General features: G+C 38.1%; 1 protein-coding gene and 1 long non-coding RNA gene across 2 annotated transcripts in view; one reads left to right on the forward strand and one right to left on the reverse strand.

Annotated features, from left to right (window-relative positions):
- Positions 1-16,567, reverse strand: part of LOC122551934 (lactase/phlorizin hydrolase-like) — a 53,317-nt gene extending 36,750 nt beyond the window's left edge. Inside the window, exons 1-4 of the mRNA XM_087989220.1 lie at positions 15,943-16,567; positions 11,867-11,952; positions 10,540-10,596; positions 8,913-8,984 (exon numbers count right to left, since the gene is read on the reverse strand). Coding sequence (XP_087845346.1) covers positions 8,913-8,984; positions 10,540-10,596; positions 11,867-11,952; positions 15,943-16,519 — 792 coding nt within the window. The 5' untranslated portion in view covers positions 16,520-16,567. The remainder of the gene's footprint in view (positions 1-8,912; positions 8,985-10,539; positions 10,597-11,866; positions 11,953-15,942) is intronic.
- The window catches only part of LOC148149646 (uncharacterized), a 38,245-nt gene continuing 33,968 nt past the window's right edge, over positions 15,691-19,967 (forward strand). The window contains exon 1 of the long non-coding RNA XR_015757713.1: positions 15,691-15,813. This is a non-coding gene — a long non-coding RNA (uncharacterized LOC148149646). The remainder of the gene's footprint in view (positions 15,814-19,967) is intronic.

A 19,967-nucleotide genomic window follows, 5' to 3' on the forward strand; every position in this document is an offset into this window, starting at 1 on the left:
TAGAGAGAAGAAGGTTGAGAGGTGACTTAATTGAGACATATAACATAATCAGAGGGTTAGATCAGGTGGAGAGTGAGAGCCTTTTTCCTTGGATGGCGAGCATGAGGGGGTATAGCTTCAAATTGAGGGGTGATAGATATAGGACAGATGTTGTCAGAGATAGTTTCTTTACTCAGAGAGCAGTAGCGGCATGGAATACATTGCCTGCAACAGTTGTAGACTCGCCAACTTTACAGGCATTTAAATGGTCATTGGATAGGCATATGGACGAGAATGGAATAGTGTAGGTTAAATGGGCTTTGGATTGGTTTCACAGAGTGGTGCAACATTGATGGCCAAAAGGCCTGTACTGCGCTGTAATGTTCTATGTTCCATTTTATGTTATGTTATCTGGGATGTCAATGCCAGTATAACAGGACAGTTATGGCAGAACATCTGTCAGTCAGAGGGACAGAACGTCTTCATGGTGATGAGAGATTTCCTGCACATCACAATTGCTACTTAAAGTGCGAAGAAGTGCTGAATGCATTTATCCACATTTTGGCAGATCCATTATGACACCACAAACAAGGGTCAGATATCCTGCATTATGTAAAACCTGTCTCTATGATGCAGTAGTGCCAGGGCAACTTCCAGCTGCCAACAACCAGCAATTTTAAGCGCCTTAAGTAGGGGAATACAGTTATGTTTTAACTGAGCGTATTGTTGCCTTTTGCAATCTCTGCTAGAGTGATGGTTGGCAACAGGGAAACTGCAAAATTTAAAATTGACAATCTTCCTAATTCTGTAAAAGTCTTGGACTGGCACTGGTGCCCAGCCCTTGCTGAAACAGACAGTTGCACCATAGTTGACAGTTGACAGTTTGGCATGGGCACCTGCCAAAATATTGTCCTATCATTATCGTGGAATATGGGCTGGGGTCACAATTAGAGTCAGGCTGCAAACATAGGTGTGCAGAACCAAAACATTATGGCTATTCTGAGCAGGTGAAATCTTTGGAAATTCAAAGATTGTGGAGATTGAAAAAACAATTACAGTCAGAAATGTCCCCAGGTTTATTCACAACTACTGCAAGGTTTTACCAGTGGTCACCAATGCTTGAACAAGAGTTGAGGCAATTTCAACAGCTATCTGCTCTGCGACTGGCTCAGTTAGGTGCACCAGGTACTAAACTCAAAAGCCTTAAAACCTCTCAGAGGAGTATGTTAACCAACTGAAATCATTGGGTAGTATTGAGTGAAATTGGTTGAGATCTTCAAATAAGTTGGATTACCCAGTTCCTTGAGATTAAAATATTATATCAAGAAGATTATGTTTTAAAGTATAGACAGCAAAAACAGAAATTCCTGGACAAACTCAGCAGATCTGGCCATATCTATAGAGAGAAAGCAGAGTTAATGTTTGGATTCCACTGACCCTTCTTTAGAAGTATTGTGATACGGAAAAGTTAACTCTGCTTTCTTTCATAAATGCTGCCAGACCTGTTGAGTTTCACCAGCAATTTTAGTTTTTGTTTCAGATCTTCAGAATTTGCAGTTGGTTATTTTATTTAATATGATTAAATTTAGAAGATAGATTGTGAACATTATTTTGTTTGGACGGTACTTTTTGTTTTATATTAGTACATTTAGAATGCATACAACCAATTTTTATCAATTTCCACTAATAAAGTTATGTTATTTGTGATGAAAAATACTTTCCCATTTCAGGAAAATGCTCCAAGGTTTTTTTTATACCAACAGCTGAATCTTCCCATATTTTGGCAAAATGTCATTCTTGTTAAATTTCATGGATTGCTTGTTTGCGAGACCTAATCTGTTTTCTAGCACTATCATCCTGAATTGACCTTATTAACCAGCTGCCACACCCTCATGGTAGCCCTCTCATCAGATACTAGACCAATTCTTCTGCTTGCTGTAGCCAGAAGGACTCAACTCTGCCAGGGTTTCCTGAGAGAAACTAGCTATACCAAGTACTGGGGCCACATTTAAAAGAACATTGAGCACTCAAATCAAATATTCAGTTTTGCAAATTTTTAGCTGCTGTTTTGCAACTCTCCAAGTATCACATATTGCGTATTTGATGTTAAGAATGATTACAAGAATGTTAGCATATCTTTCCTTACAAGAAATCATATATTGTCAGTGATAAAATATGGAATAACAATTTTTGAATTCCATCATCTAATTTTAATATCTGAAGCTTTCTTGGACTTAAATGGTTTTTAAGGGGGGATCCAAGATGGCGGTGACCCAGCAAGACTGAGTCTATAGTGCTCCTCCCAAGACTTGGGTACAGTGGGTCACCCACCCCCTACCACGCTCACCAAATCATTTATAATAGTTGTGTAATTTAATTAGTTGTGTAATATTACATTTAAACATTTTAATCCTAAGTTAAAATGACTAAAGGGAAGGGAGCCCGCAGCTCTCAGCAAGCAGGAACCCCTCCCCCACCCTCTCCAGCTGCAGCAGAGGCGTCCACAGCCGCCCCGGGGGACTTACCTACAGTAACAAGCCCTGCAGAAATGATTTCCAAGCTTGACTCGAAGATCGATGCCTTTATTGCAGAATCCAGAAATCGTTGGGACTCGCTCTCGGCCGCGCTGCAGAAGCACGACTGAGAAACTCAAGAAATTGAACGCTGAGTCGGAGGGGCGGAGTTAAAGGCCGCGACCTCCGAAAATACCGCTCAATCCGCCGTGGATCAGGTCCGGACTCTCGAGCAGCGAGTCCGGACTTTGGAAAATCATATTGACGACCTCGATAATCGAGGTCGTCGAAAAAATATTCGTTTGCTGGGCCTTCCCGAACGGGAAGAGGAAGGCCAGCTTACAGCATTCCTGGAGTAGTGGCTGCCACAGCGTTTAAATCTGCAAGCTGGATCAGGCCAGGTAAGGGTGGAATGGGCCTCCCGGGTCGCAATACGTGGGCCCGGCTCGAACCAGCGCCCACGCCCGGTCCTGTTCCGGCTGCAGAGCTACAAGGAGAGGCAGATACTCCTAGAAGCCTCTAGAAATCTCGGAAAAGACCCCCAAGCTATGATCTACAAAGGATCCAAGATCATGCTATTTCAGGACTTTTCCCCGGCTCTGGTTCGAAAGAGGAAGGCATTCGACGAGGCGAAGAAGCGTTTAAGGGACTTAAATATTCAGTACTCCTTACGCTACCCAGTGACGTTACGCTTTAACCATGAAGGATCCGTATATAACTTTGGATCACCAGAAAAGGCTAAGGAATTCTTGGACTCTCTTAGATAAACTGTAAGATATAATGGATGTTGATCTGCCTTTCCCCCCCGCTTTGGTTTATATCCCCCCCTTTTTTTTCCCTTACCTTACTGTTTAATATTATCATGGGAGGTGGGGAGAGGGATTTGATTTTCTCCCCCCCCTTGGGGTTGTTTTCTGTTATTATTTTATGTATATATGAGGGATGTATGTATATGTGTGTGTATATATATATATATATATATATATATATATAAAAGCTGGGGGGTTTGGTTAATGTTGGTGGGGGGAGGTGGTTACCTTATTTAATTTTACCTCTGTCTCTAGGAGCGGGGTTGTTTTCCCTTTGTTATTTTGTATTATTATATTTAATTATTATTCGTTGAGGTGGTAATTTTATAGTTATATGTTTATATATGGTATTAACATTACCAAATATACCCAGGTGTTGGTATGGGTGGGGGTAGGGTGCTCACTGTTAACTCTAGCTTTGTATTATATTTGAATTCTCCTCATTTTATTGAGGAGTGCCTGGGTCAAGGGTGGGGCATTGGTTGGGAGAGGATATGATGGACTTTTGGAGAGGAAGTGACGCCCCCTGGGAACAAGGGGGAAAGTCTCCACTTAGATACGTTTTATATTTTTTTTATTTAGAAATAGTTTTTTACTGTATTGTTGTGGGTGTGTTAAAGAGGTTTTATTTTTGTAAATTTTACATGTTCTACACTCGGGATGTTCTGGATAGGGTTCCCCCTCCTGAGGGGTCTCGGATTGGCCCAGAGGATTATAGTTGATCAGTCTGTTAAGTGATGCACCTGGAATGTCAAGGGGAGTAATTCGCCAGTCAAAAGGAAGAAAATATTATCAAATCTTAAGAAGGAAAGAGTTGATATAGCTCTCCTACAGGAGACACACCTGTCAGATAAAGAACACTTGAAATTACGACAGGGCGGATTTGATCAGGCCTTTTTTTCTTCTTTTAGCTCAAAAAGCAGGAGAGTTGTTATTCTTGTTCGGAAGAATTTCCCTTTCAAAATCCTAAAGCAGATAAAAGACGAATCTGGACGATATATCTTGATTAAATCCCTCATAAATGGAGAGGAATATGGGATTTTAAATTTGTACTGCCCCCCGGCACACCCCTTTAAATTTATAACGGAAGCCTTTTCAAAATTGATGGCTTTTGATGCCCGTCATATAATTATAGGGGGAGACTTTAATTGTATTATGGATCCGGAAATAGATAGGATTCCCAAGAGTACTGCAGGAGTATCTCCCAGATCTAGACAATTGATGGATCTGAACAAAGAATTAGGATTAGTAGATGTATGGAGATGTCTTCATTCACAGGGTAGAGATTTTTCTTTCTACTCTAATCCACATAAATGTCATACCAGAATTGACATGTTTTTTGCCCCCTCGATTTTTTAAAATTCCATATCATCCTGTAAAATAGGTAGTATAGCAATTTCTGACCACGCTGCTGTATATATGGAAACTAAGGCGAGGAACAATGGGACATCCCCTCGGCACTGGCGTATGGACCCCTTCCTAATGAAAGATAATAAATTTGTAAAGTACTTCTCTCAAGAATTTAAAACTTTTTTAGAAATTAATTCAGGTACAGCTAGCAACCCGTCAATGATGTGGGAGACCATCAAAGCTTACACACGAGGCTTGATCATCTCCTACTCAGCGACCCAGAAGAAATTAAAGGGAGAACAACAGCGTCTGCTTGAAGCCCGCTTAAAAGCGGCTGAAACAGCATACACTGATAGACCTTCTATTATTAAATTGCAAAGGATTACAGCTCTTAGGACAGCTCTAAACACTACGCTTACTCAAACGGCTAAGAGGGAAATATTATTTGCAAAGCAAAGGCTATATGAATATGGCGACAAACCAGGTAGATACTTAGCATTTCTTGCAAAGAAAAAAAAGGCCTCTCAGACTATTACGTCTATCAAGGAAAGTACGGGTATTTTGACTCATGATCACAAAAAGATTAATGCGATCTTTAGAGAATTTTATTCTGAGTTATATAAATCACAGGATTGTGAAGATAGGATGAAGAGGATGCAGTAATTTTTTAAAAATTTGACTTTTCCAGGCCTAACTCCGGAACAAGTATCGGTCCTAAATGCTCCTCTTACACTCCAAGAAATACTTGATGCAATTAGGCAACTTCAAAATGGTAAGGCGCCGGGCCCAGATGGTTTTCAAGCTGAATTCTATAAAGAATTTACAGAAATACTGGCTGGTCCACTTATGGACATGTATAACTATGCATATAGTCAGGGCTGTCTCCTGCCCTCGCTGAAAGAGGCAAATATCTCTCTTATCCTTAAAAAAGGAAAGGACCCAGAAGATTGTACATTATACAGACCAATATCCTTGCTAAATGTAGATTTTAAAATCCTCTCTAAAACGTTAGCACTGAGACTAGAAAGGGTACTGCCACATGTTATAAAGGAGGATCAGACGGGGTTTATTAAGGGCCGTAGATCATCCAATAATGTTAGAAGGGCTCTGAATATGATTCAAGCTTGTCATCAGGGAAAGATACCAGGAGTAGTGGTTTCATTAGACGCGGAAAAGGCATTTGATAGGGTTGAATGGTCATATTTGTTTTACACATTGGAGAGGTTTGGCGTTGGACAGGTGTTTACCAAATGGGTCTCAACATTGTATAGTGATCCCAAAGCAGTTGTAGTTACCAATGGATTAGGTTCGGATAGCTTCAGTGTGGGTAGGGGCTGCCGTTAGGGATGTCCCCTCTCGCCATTGTTATTCACGCTAATAATTGAACCACTAGCAGAAGCTATACGAGCTGATCCTAATATAGTGGCCCCAAGGATTGGTACAGGTCAACATAAAATTACCCTTTATGCAGATGATGTTCTTCTATTCCTCAGTAACCCTTTGATGTCCATACCTCGTTTAATCCAAGTTATTAATACATTTAGTGCATTCTCAGGATATAAAATTAATTTTTCAAAATCGGAGGCTATGCCAATGGGTGGCCTTGCTATGATACCCCGCTTAGCGGACGGATCCCTTTTTCCCTTTCGCTGGTCCCTGGAGGGCTTCTTATATTTAGGCATTTTTATTAAATCCAGTATTTGGTCAGTTGTATAAGGCTAATTTTGTGTATTTATTGGAAAGGATAAGGCAGGACCTCCAGCGATGGGGAGACCTACCAATTTCCTGGATGGGTAGAATAGCACTAATCAAAATGAATGTCCTGCCCCGTCTCCTATATCCTATGAGAATGCTTCCGGTGATGATGCTGAGGACGGCTTTATGTAAATTTTCTGGCTGGCTGGGTTCCTTTATCTGGAATCATAGGCGGCCCCTCATTAAGCTGAAGAAGCTACAGCTTCCACAGGCAAGGGGTGGATTGGACTTCCCAGACTTTAGGAAATATCAGTTAAGTTCCCTATTAAGTTACATAGCTGATTGGGTCTTGTCTGATCCACAATCAATCTGGTTGGACATCGAGGCTTCTCAAGTAAAATACCCACTTATTAACCTTTTATTCTCAGACAAGAGGAAAATCATTACAGAAGACTGTAAAAACCCTATAATACTAAATACAATCAAGGCTTTGAATATAATGCGGCAAAATGAGAGCAATTCACATAAAACATCCCCCTATCCACCGATAGTGGGAGCATGGGGATTCCAACTGGGGTTAACAGATGCCACTTTTAAACTCTAGAGATCCAGGGGTATCTCATGTCTAGGGTATCTATTTAAAGATGGGGTCCTGATGTCTTTCGAACAGCTGCGTCAGAGATTCGGATTACCCAATGGAGATCTCTTTCGATACTTCCAAATTCGAGATTATATACAGAAGAAGACTACGTTATTAGATAGTCTTTATAAATCCGATAGAGAATGTAGTGTCCTACGACCAGTGGGGGTATCTTCCGTCAGTACTATTTATCATTTACTACATGATGAAGTATCGGGAGATATGGATAATCTGCTTAAAACATGGGATCAGGATCTGGGACTAGAAATCTCTACAGAAACGTGGAATGATATTTGGGAAAATGCTAGAAGAATTACTATTTGTAACAGAACCCAGGCTATCCAGCTGAAGATACTTCATAGGGCCCATATCGCACCGGTTCGATTGGCAAAATTTAAGGCAGGAGCATCTCCAATGTGACCTAAATGTAAAATAGAGGTGGGCACTCTTGTTCATTGCTTATGGACCTGTCATAAGATCCGTAGATATTGGACTAAAGTAGCAAGTACCCTGACAGAAATTTTAGGAACGGAAATTAAAGTGGACCCTGTATCTCTCCTCTTGGGCTTTTCAAACTTTCCCTTCCTGGACATGTACGGGAAGAGACTATTTTCTATTCTTTCTTTCTGTGCAAGGAAAAATATTTTGGTGAACTGGCCGGCTGAGGGCCCCCCTGGACTTTCAAATTGGCACAGACTAATTATGGAATGTATTCCCCTTGACTTCCTTACAAATATGGTGCACCGAAAGACCGAATTATTTAGTAAAATATGGCAGCCCTTTTTGAATTACATAAATACAGATATTTCGGCTATCCTAACAAGGGCTTTTATTTAATTGAGATTACAAACCTGGCTGGTCCGGGGCCCCTCGGGGGAGGAATCCCGCACGAATACGGGTTTTATTATATCTGATGCTAACACATCCTGAGCATGTAAGAGACTTAAATATACACTCTGGTTAGTTGTAGGTTAGATTAGTAGATAGTTGAGTTTTGTTTGTTTTTTTTTTCTTTTTTTCGGTTCTTTTTTTGTTTTGTTGTTTTTTTTTGTTAAATTTTGGCTATTGTATATTTGAGCTAATTGTATATCAATGTTTATATCTGAGAGTTTTGTTTATTTTTGTAAACTTGTAAAAATGTTAAATTTCTAATAAAAATATCTTTAAAAAAAAATGGTTTTTAAAAACGATCAAATGCTAACTTAATACGACCACAGCAAATTACTGGTTATACAGAAGCCAAGATACAGGAAATCAATGTTGAATAAGCAAAATCATCTGAACTGAGATTAATATTGCATTCGAAGATACCAAAACTGGTTCATTAGTAATTCATGAAGAAACCCTCTTTCTGCTGTTTTGATTTAAACCTGTATGATAAGTTTCACAAATTGAAGATGAAAGATATCATCAACATTGAACTTCACACATCAGCTTGCATGTCATGGAGTTGCTTTTTGGTAGAGCTCGGAAGATAGATTTGTGACTGCCGAACTGGAGATGTATCTCTCTGTTTTTTTCATGCACTCCCTCTTTGTCACTCTGCCTCTTAGAGGATAAAGCACGTGTTGAGGACACAACTTAGAAAAAAATTCAGACATTTAGAAAGTAGCGAGATCTGCAATGTTTGCAACTTCTGAAGATAGCAGACATTGATTAAGCAACAGCGGTCTAAATTAAACCACTTATACAGTCAAGGTTAGCAGATAATAAAATAACTCTTCCTTTCACTCAACAAGATCTTGAAATTGGCTCTTCCTGATATAATAAACTTTGAGTAACTACATTTTTATTAGAAAGAGGTATAGCTGCATGCTGGAACAAATGTGCAATCTTTCTCACAGCCAGCCAGTGATCAAAAGGCAGTGAGCCAATTAACCCCTCCTCAACTCATTGTAACAATATTTTATTTCAAATGGATGGTACCTTCACTTTTGTCAGCTTTTCCTGTATGGAATCCTTATTTGCTTTTGAGATTTCATCCACTAAGGAGTCAATCTGGAAGAACAAAGATTTCTGATCAGTTACTGAGCCAAAAGTCCTATTGCAAAATCAACAGGTATCAAGAATTTCTGTGATTCATGTGCAGAAAATGTTCTACCCATTCATTTTTACAGTTTATTTTGATAGGCACTACAAATCTCAAATTTATAATCTCAAATCTCAAGGTTATAATTTTAAAACTAAATTTCAACTGGTTTTGGATTCTTTTATTTCCACTGTGATGAGAATGGTGTGTGTATAATTAATAATGCATGGAATTTATAACAGTGGCATATGGATGGGCTACATTTGTAAAAATAAACAAGATCAGACAATCCTTCTGGAACAGTGCTCTAATTCAGTATGTGTTAGAGAGAGGGACATTCTGGCATGATAATGGAGAATTATTTTTAATTATGATGGTTTATGTTAGGTGGAGTAAATATTGACAATCTTTTTTTTAAATTCATTATAATCAAGAATTGGCTATAGCTTAGAACACTTGGAGAATGAAAGTCTTTTAGTTTGGAGGAGACCTTAGTGGAGTCTCTCCTATAAAGGAGTATAGGATAATTCAGGGAAAGTACAATACCTCAGTAAAACTTTTGTTTTGTGAAACTTCCAAACTAGGAGTATTGCTTAGAAATATATAGCTTATGAAAAGCACACAGCATCTAAGCTCTTAGCTTTGTGGGCATCCATTTAGGAAAACTTAACAGTTTACAAGAAAGGATTGGTTGGTGAGAATCAATTACATTAAACCTAAATATTGCTATAAAGTAGTAATTTCTTAGGATTTGAGTATCTCAATTCTAATGGATAATGTTGCAAAACAGGAAGAAACTTTGTTTGGGTATGTGTTTTTAAGCCTTCTCATATTATTTCATTTCTATATTTTGTTATTTTGATTATTCTTGGTTTCCCTTTTGTGTAGTTAACATCTGCTTTGTTGTTAACAAGTCTCTTCAACTTTGTGTGACCATGTTTTCGTGGTTGTTCACCATGTTAACTAAAATAAAAAAAAGTATGATTTATCATGACAGATTTTATTCTATAATCTGATTTGTCTGGTAGAACCATCAACTGGGATCATAACATTATGTGACTCTTGCCTGACTTTGAGCCCATTGTTAGAGCATAGAGAGAGGTGCTTGACTGGTTGACTGCATTTGGAAGAATGTAAAATCTAACACAGTCAATGCCATATGCAGAATCACTCAATCATCTAGTTAGCTTAGTGGAGCCACACTGATGCCTACTGTTAATGCCAATGATATGAAGCACCCTATATATTTGACCAAAGGTGGAAGCCTGTCTTTTTAAGAAATAAAAATTGCTGTAATTATTTTCAATTAAAATAATCCTTATATTCTAAATTTATATAAAATTTACTATAAGGTCATTTTCTTCATTACATCTTAAATGAATTTTAATTCTTCTTTACATCTTAATGAACATCCAAGTATTTGTAAATAGAAATATATATTTGTTACCTTAGAAGGCATTTTACCTTTAACTAAATATTCAGGTATCATTAAGTTTTTGTACTGCCTGACACCTTACGTCTTACCTTATGATTTGATAAGCAATCATCTAATACAGCAACAGCAATCAAATCCACTATTCCCTGTAAGTGGAAACAAAGTAAGTTACTATCCAATTTCTAAATGTACTTAATTCTTTCTGAAGCTCTCATCTACACTTTTTATAACTTCTTCCAAAAAGATAATGAAATAATCATTATCAAGCCCAGAGCAAGCAAACATTACTTGATTGAAAAGTTCTGCATCATTCATCATCCTTGCATGATTATTCTGTTATAGATTGTTCCCTCACCATCACTTTACTGATTGACATTCTCAATGTAGGCCATGGGTTTCCATTGGCTTACATATTTTCTTAAGTGTGATTTGCTGAAATCAGCAAAAGAAGGAGAAACAATCAAAGAATTTTAAGTGGAAATTACATTAATTGCATTTCAAGTTTCAACAAAATCCAAATCTAGCAAATGGATAACTGATGAATCTATTGAGCATCCTCTGAATTACCTCCAATGCCACTACATCTTTCCTCAAAGAAGGGGACCAAAACTGTGCACGATACTCCAGATGCAGACTCACTAATACCTTGTATAGTTGCTACAATATTTCCTTACATTTATATTCTATTTCTTTAGCCATAAAAGTAAACATTCCATTCACTTTCTTTATTATCTGCTGTGCCTGCATGCTAGTTTTCTGTAACTCATGAACAAGTACACCTGGATTCCTCTGCACTGAAACCCACCCTGGTGTCTCTCCCCAATAAGATAATAGGTCGCCTTCCCATTTTCTTGACCCAAATGCACAACCCCGCACTTGTCAACATTGAACTCTACCTGCCACATTTTGGCCCACTCCCCTAACCTATCTATATCCATTTATAAGATTTGTTTTTCCTCATTGCAATTTAACATCCCACCTTTTTGTGTTGTCTGCAAATTTGGCTATTGAGTCTTCAATCCCTGTATCCAAGTCATTAATGTAGTTTACAATAGTTTGGATCCAAGGACTGAACACCATGGAACCCCACTAGTTACATCTTGTCATCCAGAAAAAAAAACATTTATCCCCACTCTCTGTCTTCTGTCCATCAACCAGGCTAATAATTTACCCCCAATTCCATATGATCCAACCTTGTGAATTAACCTTTTGTGTGGCACTTTATCAAATGCCTTCTGGAAGTCCAGATAAACTACATCTACAGCATCCTCATTATTCACTTTGCTTGTTACAGTTGACAATTATTCATTGGGAACAGGAAGACATTAGGAAGACATTGCCAAATGTATTGTAACACGGTCAATTTTTGATAGATGCGGTTTCTAAAGAAACAAACGTTTAGGTTTGATAATTTACCTTATCAATAACTTGCCGAAATGGCTGGAACATATCATCTGTAGAAATGACGTCATTAATGTTCAAAACAATAGACAATGTTCCTTCTGTAAATAAAAATAACAGTGAATCCGGATTCAATTCTGTAAAGGATTTTACATTTGTTTCTAGTTTACCATTCACAATTTCCACAAGATAGAACAAAATTGCTGTTAATACAGCTCTACAACAATTTGCATTTCCACTCTAAGTTTACTGTAATAAAATGCCCCAAGAAACATTTCAGAATGTACACTTTTAATCAATCATAAAACTAAACCTTTTGTCATGCCTGAATCGTGGAAGGCACAAGGGGTTTTATTTTGTTGAACTTTAATAAACTACCATATTTCAGAATTCTTGACCTTAGACTTTGACAATACAGTCTGTGATCATTATTGCCTTGTATTTGCGTGACCATAGTCACGAACAGGATTAGGTATTGCAGCTTCACAAAAAGATAAGATAAATATGGATAAGGACATCATTTGGCTAGTTCTATCTCTCCCATCTTGAAGAACTATAACTTCTTAAATAAAAATAGAAAATGCAAAGAACACTGAGCAGGTCAGGCAACATCTGAGGAGAGAGAAAAGACTTCTTAACCCAACTAAAGTGTTTACTCTATTTCTCTTTCTGTTGAGCATTTGCAGCATTTTCTGTTTTCATTTCAGACTTCCAGCACACACAGTATTCAGCGTTTTGCTTTTACTTTTTATATCCTGCATAATACCAAGGTTTCAGTTAATTAATATTTAATTCCATGCATTGGTCATTTTTCCTGAACAGCTTCTTGACATTATAATGTTCACTTGGGTCAGTTGGTAGTACTTCTGCCTGGGTCAAAGTTTTGAAGCATCCAACACCAATCCACAAGCAAAATGTTACCACACATTTGGGGTGGACCCGGAGGACAGAAGACTGACATATGGGCATATGAATTAGGAGAGGTAGGTGACTTGGCCCCTTGAGCCTACACTGATACAAAAAAAAACTGCAGATGCTGGAATCCAACGTAGAGAGGTAGGAGGCTGGAGGAACACTGCAAACCAGGCAGCACCTGGAGGTAGAGAAGTCGACGTTTCAGATATAACCTTTAAACATCAACTTCTCCACCTCCTGATGCTGCCTGGCTTGCTGTGGTCCTCCAGCCTCCTGCTTGTCTACCTCGAGCCTACTCCACTATTCAATACGATCATGCTGTATTTAGATTTCCAGAAGGCATTTAGTAACATGCCACACTAAAAGCATTCATGGATAATAAAATGTTATGGTGTAAGGGATAGCATATGAGTCTCCAGCTCCAGATGTGGTCTTATCAATATTCTATATAACTGAAGCTTAACCTCCTTACTTTTTTAGTCTATTTTCCTCACAATGAGTAATAGCATTCTATTACTTTTCCTAATTGCTAGTTATATCTGCATACTAACAATTTTCTATTCTTGCAGTAGGACTGCCAGATCTTTCTGAATTGTAAGAGCTCTGCATTCTCTCACCACGTAGATAATGAGCTTCTTTTTATTCATCCTGCCAAAATGAGCAATTTCACAGTTTTCTGCATTATACTCTATGTGTTAGATCTTTGCTCACTCACCTAAACTGTCTATACCCTTTTGTAACCTCCTTTATGTCTTCTTCAAACTGACTTCTTTATATATTTTTGTATCATCAGCAAATTTGATAACCATATCTTTGATCCTGCTATTCAATTATGTGTATAAATTGTAAGATTTCAAAGCCCCATCACTAATCCATATGCCAAACCACTCAACACATCTTGCCAACAGAAAATGACCCAGTTTTACTAATTCTTACTTCCTGTTAGCTTGGACGTATTCTATCCAGACTCATATGCTATACTTCACATCATAACATTTTATTATCCATGAATGCTTTTAGTGTGGCATGTTACTAAATGCCTTCGGGAAATCTAAACACAGTATACCCATTGGTTTTCCTTTATTGACAACACATGTCACTTTCTCAAAGGTCTCCAATAAATTGGTAAAATATTTCCATTTCCCAAAACTGTGTTGATTCTGTCTGATTACCTAATAGTTAGCATATCCCTAATGTTAATGTCCCTAATAGCTTCAAATATTTTAACTATAACATGGTAAGCTAATTGCCCTATAGTTTTCTGTTTTCTTTCTCCCTCCCTTTTTGAGTTACGCTCACAATTTTCTAACTCCTGACTTAGCTTTGATTCTTATGGAAATCAAAGTTTCACTTAATCTTTTAACTTAAAGTCGCAATTTGTAGGAACACAACCTTGACTTTAAATGAGGATAGCCTAGATATTACCCACAATCCATCTGCTCTAATTTTGCTTACTAACCTCTGGTGTAGGATCTTATCAAAAGCATTTGAAAATTCAAATACTTATTGGTTTCCCTTTATCTATTCTGTAGTTACATCCTCAAAACGTTCCAGTTCCTGTGCCAAACAAGATTTTCCCCTCATTTGTCCATGCTAATTCTGCCAAATCCCACTACTAATTTCTAAGTGCCTCATCTCCACATTCTTTACAACTGATTGTAGCATTTTCCTTTCTATTGATGTGAAGCTAACAGGTCTGTAGTTCCTCATTTTCTTTCTTCCTCCTTCCTTAAATGGTGAAGTTTTCTTTGCTACTCTCCAAACCACAGTAACCAGTCCAAAATCTAGAATTTTGCAAGGTGACATCCCTTATCTCTCAGCTACTTTGTTCAAGGAAGGTGTCACAAAACATCTAACAAGAGAAGTAATAGATTAAAGGAAGAAGCTTATAAAATTGCCAAATCTGAGGATTGGGAACATTCTAGAATTTTGCAATGGAGAGCCAAAAACTAATTTAAAAAAAAATACTAAAGAAGATGTTGCCCCTTAGATGCCTTTTATATCTTTCCCCTCTTAGCCTAAATCTATGCCCTCTAGTTCTGGACTCCCCAACCCAGGGAAAAGACTTTGTCTATTTATTCTATCCATGCCCCTCATGATTTTATAAACCTCTATAAGATCACCCCTCAGCCTCCGCCATTCCAAGGTACACAGCCCCAGTCTATTCAGCCTCTCCCTATAGCTCAAATCCTCTAACGCTGGCAGAATCTTGTAAATGCAGCACCTTGCATTTATCTAAATTAAACTCCCCTCAACCCATCGGTCCATCTGATCAAGATCCTATTATACTCTGAGGTTACTTTCTTCGCTGTCCACTACACCTTCAATTTTGGTGTCATCTGCAAACTTACTAACTATATCTCCTATGTTCACATCTAAATCATTTATATAAATGACAAACAGTAGTGGACCCAGCACCGATTCTTGTGGTGTACCACAGGTCTCAGGCCTCCAGTCTGAAAAGAAACCCTCCACCACTTCCCTCTGTCTTCTACCTTCAAGCCAGTTCTGTATCCCTGTAGTTCTCCCTGTATTCCATGAGATCTAATCTTGCTAACCAGTCTACCATGGGGAACTTTGTCAAACGCCTTACTGAATTCCATACAGATCACATCTACCGCTCTGGCCCTTATCAATTCTCTTTGTTACTTTAGATTAGATTCCCTGCAGTATGGAAACAGGCCCTTCAGCCCAACAAGTCCACACCGACCCTCCGAAGAGCAACCCACCCAGATCCACTACCCTCTGACTAATGCACCTATTGCTATGGGCAATTTAGCATGGCCAATACACCTGATCTGCATATCTTTGGACTGTGGGAGGAAACCGGAGCATCCGGAGGAAACCCACACGGGGAGAATGTGCAAACTCCACACAGACAGTTGCCTGAGGCTGGAATCGAACCTGGGACCCTGGCGCTGTGAGGCAGCAGTGCTAACCATTGAATGCACACTGCACCAAGTTGTGCTCTTTAGGATAGATTGTACATGTTTAGGCTGATGGATGTGAGACTGATCAAGTGGAATGCTTTCTACAATGATAATGAGGTTGGTTTTAATAGCTCTATATTTATAAGTAGCAAAATGACAAACTAAAAGATTGCATTATTTGAATTATCTATTTCATGCAGAAGGCAGAATTTTTGTTTTTCTAATTCTTACTTTAGAAAAGCTTACCTCTGTACTGCATCTCATTATGATAAATTCTATAAGCCTTTTCATGGGCACGGATTATATTCTTGATTGCCAAAGATCCAGTGTGCTGTAGCTTATGTTTGGATTTTATTACTTCTGAAGGGTTATCAAATGTTATCCAGGTTTCAACTTTATCTCCAAAGGTTGCAAATGCAAACCGCACATAGTCCACAAATGAATCAACAAGTGCTTCATTCTCCCAGCCACCATACTTTTCAATCAGTCCTTGCGGCATGCCAATGTCATGTAGAACCAGCAAAGGTTTGAGATTTGCAATTATTATCTCAGTTAGGAAATTTGAATAGCATTTTACTAAATCATGATTCACCTTATCAGGTGTACCTTCAGGCAGAATGCTAGTCCAAGGAAGGATTACTTTGTAATGGGAAACTCCTTTCCTATGCAGAATAGAAAGATAATCTTTCAGGTGCCTTGAAAGAGGGTCCTGGCAAGAATAATGTGTCTTGTCTTCCACACTGAAGTTGTTCTTCTGATCCTTCTTTTCATCTTCTGCTAAAGTCTTCACCAGAACATTTGTCAATGGACCAGCGATTACCATAAAATCAGATGGTAATTCTATTTCTGCACCAGACAAACCTATAAAAAATATGAAGAATAAAGTACTCCTGTATAATTCCATTTTACAGGTTGTGTGTGGTGTTTAAGGGATAGGCATTTATATCATAAATATCAGGGTATAAATTGGTACTTTGTAACTCCTCAGCTGTTAAAAGACAGCCAATCTAAATTATATTGTTTACAACACATTATGTGATAACATTCTAAATCATAAAAGATACCTAACAGAAAAAGGGCCCCACCTGAAGCTAAGCCTAAACATCACATAACAAATATTTTTATTCCTCAGTGTGGTCTCCTCCTCCATTGAAAAGGGGCTATTTTCTCCAATGCTGCCCAATAGTAGTAGTAGGTATTCTCCATGTGACAGTGATTAACAATGCGCCTAGTTAACATTGGTGGGGGTAAAATCAAACTTGTGATACTTTATCTATAATTTTCAGCTTCGAATTTTTCCAATGATCTGAAATGAAAGCCAAGTGCCATTAATTTAATTAATATTGCTACTGCTGTCTTGTTAGATTTTGATTAATTGACCATAGAAAGAATATTAAACCTAGGATTCTCTATACAGTATTTATCATCAAATACCTATTTACTAGGAGCCCAAAAACTTGCTGAAACATTTCCCGCCTTTACCTGTATGATACAATCCTGTAAGGGAAGTGAACTGTATGAATACTCAAGTATTTGACTTTGTCTTTCAGTCTATCTAGTGGCAGGGATTTGTTACTCCAAACACATGTGCACTGTTTAGAAACTTAAGTAGTTTTCATTCATGAAGAGTATAGGTAAAGTGATTGACTAGGGTCTTTTCCCTAGGGTGGGGAAGAACCCAGGGTGCATATTTTTAAGATGAGAGGAGAAAAGTTTAAAAAGGACATGAGAAGCAACTTTTTTTGCGTGTCGAATAAACTGCCTGAGAAAGTGATGGATGCAAGTACAGTTACAATGTTTAAAGTACATTTAGATAGGTACATGAGTAGGAAAGGTTTGAAAGGATATGAGCCAAGGCAGGTGGAACTAGTTTAGTTTGGGAATATGATCGGCATGGACTGATTGGACTGAAGGGTCTGTTTCCGTGCTGCATGACACTCTTACTCTACGACTAAACATTGGAACCAGCTAGCAACAGATAATACATAGTGGGACTGGAGATAAAGAAGCGTTATCAGAGAGATAAAATGAAACTGCAGGACAGCCAGGATAAAAAAATACTGATAAAGTTAACATAGGGAGGGATGTTGGACTTAAATAATTGAAAAGGGTCAGGGCAGTTTCTGTCTAAAACTTCTCAATTCCCCTCTGTCCCAGTGCTACAAAGTTTTATAATAATTGAACCTATCAGATTACGCACTACTTCCAAATTCAAGGGCAGCTCCTGATGGTAATATTTAACATGTTCTTGTTCTTTTAAACCTTCAACTGATTGTGAGAAGTGTCATGGAAGATCAACTATAACATAATTAACTAGAAATGTTGTCTTGCAATCAACTAATCAGGAAGATTTGGGCAATGACATTAGGGAGGACTGTCAAAACTTTGATAGCTAGAGAGTGACATTGATTAAAAAGCTCTATAAAATGCTATGACATGTAAAATCATGAATCAACTCCCATGTTAACAAACAAGCATAGCAAGTGTATTTTGTATGTTGCAATAATGGAATTAATTGCTAAAAGGAGACAAGAAGTGGAAGCTTCTCAGCTTGCACTCCACAGGACTAGGTCACAAGACTTGAGAAAAGAAACGTGCATTTATACAGCATGAGAAGGTGTAGTGATTGATTGAGCCACCATTGACATAGAGATACAGCAAGAACAGTTAACTGCTTGTGTCTCCCTGGAAAGAAGCTTATCTCTTGGACTTAACAAACTTTAACCTCAGGCCAACTCGTTCAGGCTGCATACCACCTTTGTTATCCAATCATCTACATTATATATACGCAGCACCATTTTATAGCACTTACAAACTCAGCTACTAAATAGTTTACATTATCACATCTAATTCATCATGTATGTTTTAAATAGAGCTTCAACTTTTTCAGAGTTACTGTGACAATCCATTATTGCTGAGCTCCAGCACTCAATCTAAAGGTACACATTTCTTCAGCAAAACTTAGAATCATTTTAAAACCATTGATGTTTCAAACAAATAGTTCATCACCAGCCTCCATATGTTTTTTCTCAATTCATTTAATTTTGTTTAACTTCATTTTGCTTTACCCATTAAATTTTAGGTTAGTACTTACACCACGTGGATGAAGGGTCACTGGATTCAAAATGTTAACTCTGTTTCTCTCTCCAAATGATGCCAGATCTGCTATGTTTCTCCACCACTTTCTGATTTTTGTTTTCGATCTACAACGTGCTGTTTGATGCTGCCTGCCAGTTGTTGGGATGTGTCCTCTACATGCCTGACATAACACTAGTACTAAAACTCACATATCATATTTCCCAACTGTTGTAGAAAAAATACCTTTCCCACTTCATGGAACTATTCCTTTAGTGGAGAAAACCACTTGGGTTTATTGCAAAGCAGTAATGAAAGATGGCTAGTTTCACCTGTTGGTCAAATTTCTGAGATGCTTCCCTGTTCAGGGTCATCTGAGATAGACTGGTACCATTCAGGATCAAGAGTTGGGGTCATAGGCCCCTTCATGAGGTTGTCAATAAGATTGATTGTGTTGCTTGTGGAATGGTAGGAATCTCAATGTGTACATTGACCAGACAATGTAGGCTTTGATACATAATAGTAGAAAACCAAATGGCAGATTTCTCAGAAGACAAACACACTGACATTTGCACTGTATGGCATATCAGGGCAATATTGGTATCTAAATCTATATTTATCAAGCTGTTATCTGCTGAAAGAATACGTTTCCCCATCAACATAGCATTGGGATTCAGCTTCATGCATCAACCTTATTAGCAACCTTGTGATTTGGCCCAACCATCTGTGATCTGAGTTTTGGTGCCAGTGTGATGTCACATATAGGGGCAACATGTCCCATAATTGGCTGGCCACATCAAATGACATTCCATTTACTGTCCATAGTAAGCAGAAATCCCAATGTGCTCAACCAGCCCATACTAGCAAGCCTCAGAAAAGTATTTTCACCATTAGATGTGATTCTACTATTGGAAATCATTCATTAAATAATCTGGACTGCGCAACAAATTACACAAGAGACCAATTTCAGATCATCAGTTGGGTTTGCAGTATAATACACTATTGCATGTTAGATGCTATGGATTTTAATACACAGACTCCTTGATTTATGTAGGCAGGAATTTGTACATAGATGATTAATTTCTCATGAAACATAAAAGGGATCATGGATAGCAATCCCTCTAACTATTTTTCTTTCTCTGTGAACATCCAAAAGTCCACACATGGCAGCTACTTGTAGAGCCAAAGTCAATGGT

Source organism: Chiloscyllium plagiosum, unplaced genomic scaffold (genome assembly GCF_037043375.1).
Source record: "Chiloscyllium plagiosum isolate Xiang-an unplaced genomic scaffold, Cpla_swu_hap1 HiC_scaffold_7, whole genome shotgun sequence".
NCBI lineage: Eukaryota > Metazoa > Chordata > Chondrichthyes > Orectolobiformes > Hemiscylliidae > Chiloscyllium > Chiloscyllium plagiosum.